We start from the raw sequence: 7,308 nt of genomic DNA, 5'->3' as shown, positions 1-7,308 counted from the left end.
TTTTTTAACAAGATGAAAGGAAAAAGATTATGGGGATAAAGAACCATAATCACTAGATAAAAAGAACCTTTCACCTTTTTCATTATTTTCCTTCTTATAAATGGTTGGGAAGGTGGGCAAAATTAATTTTCATGAGAAAAAGTAATCTTTTTTCATTAATCGAAATAATTATTAAATGAGAGAAAACATTTTTCACTAATCCTGATAATTATATAATGAGAGAGAGTTTTAAATCCTAAAACTTTTCATTAACCCAAGATAAGTTTTAAATGAGAAACAATTTTCTTCAAATTTGAATTTCAAACTCTAAAAATCCAAAGTAAGATTTCATTAGCGCTAAATTTAATCCTCAACATATAATTAGGAAGTTTATTTGATTCTTAAATTGAAAAAATAAACATAAATGACATTAAATAATAAGTGCATTCTTCCAAAATAGAGTGGGCTAATGAATACCATAGGTTGTTATTTTTTAGTGGTTGGCTTCATATAACTTAAAGTGAAATTAATTATTTACTTATTTATTAAGGTATAATAATTTATTTGACTTTTAATTTTAAAAAAATCATTTTAACCATTTATTTAATTTTTCGTTTTTTAGTCCTTAAATTTATATTTTTTGTCAAATCACTCTAAATGAATGAAAAATTCACGTCTGTTTTTTTTTACTTACATTACATGGATGACAAGTTAACATTTAATTAATTTTTAAATTTTAAAAGTTCAAAAAATTATAATAAAATATTTTTAAAATTAAAATCATAAAAATATTTTTAAAATTTTTAAAATTAATTAAATGTTGGTATGTCTTTTATGTGGCAATCCATGTGTATATCATGTCATTAAAGTTAACAAACCGTTGACTTTTACATTTATTTTAAGGTGATTTTATAAAAAATGCAAATTTAAAAGTTAAAAAGATAAAAATTTAAATGTAAAACTAATTTTTTTAAAAAAATTGAAGAGTCAAAAAATCATTATGTTATTAGTTAATACCTATAATGTCTTCCAATGTTATTAAACCTTTATGGAAATGGAATATATTTTATGATTAGTTATTTACATTTTTAAAAACATTCAGGATGAGAGAATTAATCATTGTTATTTACTGTAAATACTTTGGTTTCGATAAAAAAACTATTTCACTTATAATTTAATTAATATAATTTTAAACTAAAATTAAATGAAGGCCTAATTTATTTGGCTTAACCCCAAACCTATATACTCAAACAGGATAATCTTTATTTTCTTAGGAGCTATAAATTTTAGGTTTATTTGGAAGTCCAGATTTGATAGTGTTGCAGCTGTACAAAAACCCTTTACTATTATTACAACTTCATTATTTTCTTTTTCAAACAAACAATTTTAAAGAGCAAGAAGAAAAGATGAGTTTCAGAAGTTTATCATTTCAGCGTTGTCTTCAAACTTTTGTTGCCTCATCTTTTAATTCCAAGGTATCAATCTTTTCTTTTGAGACAAAACCTTAAACACGTGACAATAAAAAAATATATTATAATTGATATGAATATGTTAGATCATGTAATTTTCTTTTCAGGATAAAACTTATCGTTATTTCTCATCAAATCCTGCGTTTGCCTTACAGCAACCACGCAAGGCTTCGTACAAGTAAATATTTTACCACTAATCTTACTTTATCTTTCAATTTTTTCTTTCCTCTTTTTAATCGGCTTCTCCGTTTTAGGATATTCTTCCTTGCCAAAAGATTCATGCTTATCTGATTTATACAAACTTCTGTTTAAGATCTCGTTTACCATTGATATTAGTATAATTTTGAGCTTAAATGTTATATTTGCATGAGCAAGGCTTTTTGGGGCGGAAATCTTAGTTTGATAACTTAAGTTGAAAAGGCTTTTGCAGTTTAAAATCTTTGTTTAGTAACTTATCTAAAGTCGAGCATGAGGAACATAATTTCAAAATCGAAATTAAATTCAAACCTTAATTAAAAAAAAAAAAACAATATATTTTTATTAACAAATTCATCATCATCATCATTATTATTATTATTTGATGGAGATGATGGGATATATAGTGAAGATGAGAATGGTGATATGGAGTGGAAGAAGCTTGGATTTGGTCCCGTATCAACTGATTTTATGTACAGCATGAAATGCTGTGAAGATGGAAAGTTTGTTCAAGGAAACCTTACTCACTATGGGAACATTGAATTCAGCCCTTTCGCAGCGGTCTTAAATTATGGACAGGTAGTTGTCACCTTTCTTTTCTTTATTATTATTATTATTTTTGGTTTAATGCACATTTTAATTCTTAAAAGTTATCGTTTTTTCACTTTTATTCACAAAATTTTTTTTAATCCATTTTAATCGTTAACATTATCAAATGTAAATATTCTCAATTTAGTCTTTAATATTATTAGACACTTATGATTCAATCCGTAATGTAATGTTTATGATTGAATGAATATTTAAAGGAGTGAGGTGAATAAAAAAAAACCCAACCAAAGTTGGGAAAATGAGGAGGTGAACATATATTGCATAAAATATGAAGAAAGTTATAATATGTGATTTGGATTTAAAGTTGATTGGATGGTTAATGCTTAACACTAAATACATGAAATAATTGAGTTGGATATATATTTTAAAATAAAAATGCAGGGCATAATAGAAGGTTTAAAAGTAAACAGGAAAGAAGATGGGAGGCTGCTTCTGTTTCGCCCTGATCAACATGCCCTTCGCATGAAAATGGGTGCCCAAAGAATGTGCATGCCTTCTCCTTCCATCCATCAGTTTATCCACGCTGTCAAACAAACTGCTCTTGCCAACATTAGATGGGTATTTCTATTCTTCCTCTTACTTTCTTTTCTTTTAATATCGTGGTTTGTAAAAATATAATGGAAATTTTTATATTAAGAGTTAGATTTTATTTTATTTTTTCAATTAAAAATTAAGTAATTTAGTCCCTACAAGTTAAATAAAAGCGTAAATTGATCTTTTTATTAAAAAATTCATTTATTTCTGCAGTTAAAGATTGATTCATGTATGTCCGCATGAGGTACACATGGTATATCATATGCAATTGTCTATTTATTTCGTCAACTACACTAGTTCAACAGTAGAAATGAATGAAATATTTAACAGAAATGACCAATTTACTCTTTTAATCTAACGTACATGTACTAATTTACCTTTTTTTAATTAATAGAGTAAAATACAATTTGGCTTCTAATACAACAGGTCTCAATAATACTTTTATCCATCACAACACAAATAAAAATATATTTGTTCTTTTTGAAATTCTAAGTTCAAAGGTCTTAAAAAAGGTCGATCCAAGAGAGGAAGAGAGAGGCGGTCCCATTTTTGACATTTTTGAGGCTCTAGGAGAAACAATAAATTGAATCCCCTTTTGAAAAAAATTATAAAATGTAATACAATAAATAAAAACATATACTAGTAATAAAATAAAAAATTTGGGTCCCTTTTCTTTTCTTTTTTTCCTTGCCTGCAATGAAGTATCGATCAGAAAACTTAAAAAGCTGAAATCTTTTCTTCCATGTTAAAAGCTAGAACAACCTTAGGTGGCCGCACTCTCAAACTACTCCTAGGGTCAAGCTTAAAGAGAGGTCTTAAGATCAAGGTAGCTAGTACCGTTTCAGTGAGTGCGCTGTTTTTTTACTAGAACTGGTACATGCCAATATCGATCTCTTCTAACATACCATTTTAAATTTATCAAAAAAATTTAAAAAATTTAAATATATGTATATATTTAAAATATTAACTAATAATATTAAATAAATTTTAAATATAAAATATTTATCAATTATATAAAATTCTCAATATAGATCTATGAATCCAAAATTAACAAGGAAAAAACAATCTCATGTATTAAACGATAATATAATCCCCAACATTAGCCCATTCAATACTAACATACATATCAAAGCTGGAGGCTGAAATTTTAGGGATTTAGGCATTCAAGTTGTTTCCCTCTTTAGATGAAGGAAGAGAAAGGTGAGGAGAATTTTTTTTAGCTGCGAATGAGTTTATTTTTATTATAATTTAGTTTTATATTTTAAAATTTAAAGTTTGTTCAACTAAATGAAGTTTTTTATTAGTTAATGCAAGTGTTGATTTTTAAAGTTTAAAACAAAATAAACTATAAAAAAAATATTTTTCAATATTATTTGGTGCATCAGTCAGTGCATCATGTTCTACCTAGTGTAAATAAAATTGATCAGAGCAGGCTGACGTAATAGGAAAAGGGTTATTTGATGTTCCATTTTAGCACTAGGAAGGTGCACACCAATTACAACAATTAATCAAAACTGGTGTGGAACTAACCACCATGCTTAGGACCCTTTTTTCTTGAAAACATATTTTGGCATCCTACAAGTAGTTAGGAAGCTAGAAGTTTAAAAAATTAAAATTAAAATATAATTTATAATTTAATTAGGTTACAAATTTTAATTTTAAAAAGATTAAATGAGGGTCTTTTACTTAAATAATATAAAAATAAAATAAAAATACTGAAATGATATGTTTCAAAATTATGTATCAAAATAATACATTTAAAGGAGTGGAAGGTGGTGCATAGACACACCACCTAATATTCTGATAACATTCTATTAAAATAATAATAATAATAATATTTTAGTTGGTGCCCAAGTGATAGGCAGCACCACTTTTTCTTTTTAGTTTGTAAGCAGAGAATTATGTATCCAAATGAGTAATTATGTGAAATTTTTTAATGATATTTTTCACTTGTTTTTATTATTTTTAAATTTTTAAATATAATTTAAAAATAAATGGTAGAATTTTAAAAATCAACTTTAATGTATTAAATAATTATCATATTTAAATTATTTATTTTTATTAATTGAGCCTGATGGGGAAGGGGAAATACCAATGGTACCGTCTATCAGATAGACATCATACTTATATACCCTTAAGTGTTGTCACCTATTAAAATATTATTATTTTTTAACAGAATGCTGCGAGAATATTAAGATGGTGCAGCCTACGCATCACCCTCCACCCCTTTAAATGTAATATTTTAATACATAATTTTTGAAACATGTCATTTTAGTATTTTTTTTAATATTATAAAAAAAAACCGTTAAAATTAAATTTTACTATTAAATTATTGAAAAGGGCTAGACCATAAAATTGTCAGTCTTTGAGGCGAGGCTTTATTCCTAAAACCCTAGCGTCCCTCCTGCCTAATCTAAAACCCTTAATATAAAATTCAATTTCTTTTCTTGGATGGGATTGAAAGCCCTAAACTCCTGTTAAGGGTAATCGCAGGGAGCAACTAGAATAAGAGAAGAAAATAAATTACCCATTTGTTTATTTTGGATGACTTCAATTGGCAATAAATGAACAGGTTCCTCCACCAGGAAAAGGATCCCTCTACATTAGACCTTTGCTCATTGGAAGCGGTCCGGTTCTGGGCGTAGGTCCAGCGCCTGAATACATGTTCCTCACATATGCTTCCCCTGTTGGCAACTATTTCAAGGTGCTCCTTTATTTGAACGATAAGCAGTTAATTTTAACTTCAAATGAGATTGAGTTGTACGGATTGTTGATTAAACAGCAAGGCAAAACACCTTTGAGCTTATATGTTGAAGAAGAAGAGGTTCGTGCTTTTTCTGGTGGAGTTGGAGGAGTGAAATCTGTGTCGAATTATGGGCCGGTGAGTCCATTGTTTAGTAGGGGTAACTTGCATTGCATGGGACAGTATCAAGTTTCTAACTTTGGGTTTTATTTTGTAGGTGTTGAAGGCACTTGTTAGAGCAAAAAGCCTAGGATTTTCTGACGTTTTATACCTAGACTCTGTCAATAAGAAATATTTGGAGGAAGTCTCAGCTTCCAACATATTTACTTTGAAGGGAAATGTAATTTCAACTCCTCCTACAAGTGGGACAATTCTTCCTGGCATTACTCGTAAAAGCATTATTGAGATTGCGCTTGGTCTTGGTTTTCAGGTCAATCATTCTGTTCTCCCAAAACTTATACTGAACATAATAGCATAATTGATAATTAAAACTGAAACAGGTAGAGGAAAGATCTATATCAGTGCATGAACTGACAGAAGCTGATGAAGTTTTTTGCACCGGAACTGCTGTGGGAGTTGCTGCTGTAGGGAGTGTTACTTACCGAGGCACAAGGTATTTTGTTGTTTAAAGCGAAATTTTGACTTCACAAATCGTCTAACATATATTATCATGTGCTACAGATTTGAGTTCAAGGTGGGTGAAAACACTGTATGCCAAGCATTGGGCTCCACTCTTGTTGGCATTCAAACAGGGTTGACTGAGGATAAGAAGGAGTGGATTATCAACATTCACTAACTCTTTTATCATATATGAATCAGTATTGGTAGTTGATGAGTTCAGAATAACTTTTAATCAACTCCATGTTAAGTTCTTCATCGCTTCAGCAATACTACCTTATGAAAAATGTTTGATTTCGCAATACAAACAATGGAAGCTCAAAACCATCTGCACCATCAAAATACACGCCAAACAGCATGTTGTCAAAGAGTATTTTGAACTTGGGTAAATAATTTTTCATAAAAACTTGGTTTACACTAGGGGTTTCTTCCCCATCCAAAATAAGACTTGGACTTGTTCGTGATGAAGTCTTGAATAGTAAGGACAATTGAGAGTCAGGCAAATGGATCAGACAACCAAGTTTTGATAATGAAATTAAAAAATGTCAATTTTCTTTTGAATTTTAAAATTTTAGAAATAAAATAATAAAAACTCTTTAAAAATGATTTTAAAAATATAAAAATTTTCAAAATATATCTAAACTGGACCGGACTAGGATATCGGTCTAGTGAGAGGTAAAAAACTCATTGACCTACAAATTAATATGATTTGGTTGAATCGGGCTAAAAAATCAATTGAACTATCAGTTGAACTAACAGTTGAACTGGTTTTGAACTAACTTGGTCAATTAGATCCCTGGACAACCAATTCAACCGATTCAAAGCAAAAAAATTATTAAAAAATTAAAAAAAATAAGATTATAAAAATTAGTTCTACTACCAATTCAAATGGTTTTTTAGCTTGGTTTAAATCAAATAAATTATTAAAAATATTGAAAATAAAAATTGTTTCAACAGCCAATTCAAATGGTTTTTTAACCCTATTCAATCAATTTGGACTAATTTACGAGGCAACTAGTTTTTACTTCTCACTAGATCGATGCCCTAGTTCGATTGGTATCGACATTATTACCAATGTAGAAGGAAGTGAGTTTAAGTGCATTTAAAAGCGCGTTATCCTCCTATTTAATGATTGAGGAGGAGTTGCAAGTAGTTGTAGTT

General features: G+C 28.7%; 1 protein-coding gene across 1 annotated transcript; it reads left to right on the top strand.

Moving 5' to 3' along the window:
- The first annotated feature begins 1,297 nt into the window (after nucleotides 1-1,297).
- Nucleotides 1,298-6,458, top strand: LOC108475731 (branched-chain-amino-acid aminotransferase 2, chloroplastic-like). Its single transcript, XM_017777721.2, has 9 exons — nucleotides 1,298-1,454; nucleotides 1,556-1,626; nucleotides 2,051-2,222; nucleotides 2,634-2,810; nucleotides 5,359-5,490; nucleotides 5,569-5,667; nucleotides 5,747-5,959; nucleotides 6,030-6,142; nucleotides 6,211-6,458. The coding sequence occupies exons 1-9, from the start codon at nucleotides 1,386-1,388 to the stop codon at nucleotides 6,323-6,325; spliced, it is 1,161 nt and encodes a 386-aa protein (XP_017633210.2). The 5' UTR covers nucleotides 1,298-1,385; the 3' UTR covers nucleotides 6,326-6,458.
- The last annotated feature ends 850 nt before the right edge of the window (nucleotides 6,459-7,308 follow it).

This window comes from Gossypium arboreum, chromosome 3 (genome assembly GCF_025698485.1).
Source record: "Gossypium arboreum isolate Shixiya-1 chromosome 3, ASM2569848v2, whole genome shotgun sequence".
In the NCBI taxonomy this organism is placed as follows: domain Eukaryota; kingdom Viridiplantae; phylum Streptophyta; class Magnoliopsida; order Malvales; family Malvaceae; genus Gossypium; species Gossypium arboreum.
The sequence above is the reverse complement of the archived record's forward strand: the minus strand, read 5'-3'. Positions and strand labels throughout refer to the sequence as shown.

Coding starts and splice junctions, on each gene's coding strand:
- LOC108475731 (XM_017777721.2), top strand. CDS start 1,386: ATGAGTTTCAGAAGTTTATCATTTCAGCGTTGTCTTCAAACTTTTGTT. Junction 1,455..1,555: donor CCTCATCTTTTAATTCCAAG/GTATCAATCTTT, acceptor TTTTCTTTTCAG/GATAAAACTTATCGTTATTT. Junction 5,960..6,029: donor CGCTTGGTCTTGGTTTTCAG/GTCAATCATTCT, acceptor AAACTGAAACAG/GTAGAGGAAAGATCTATATC.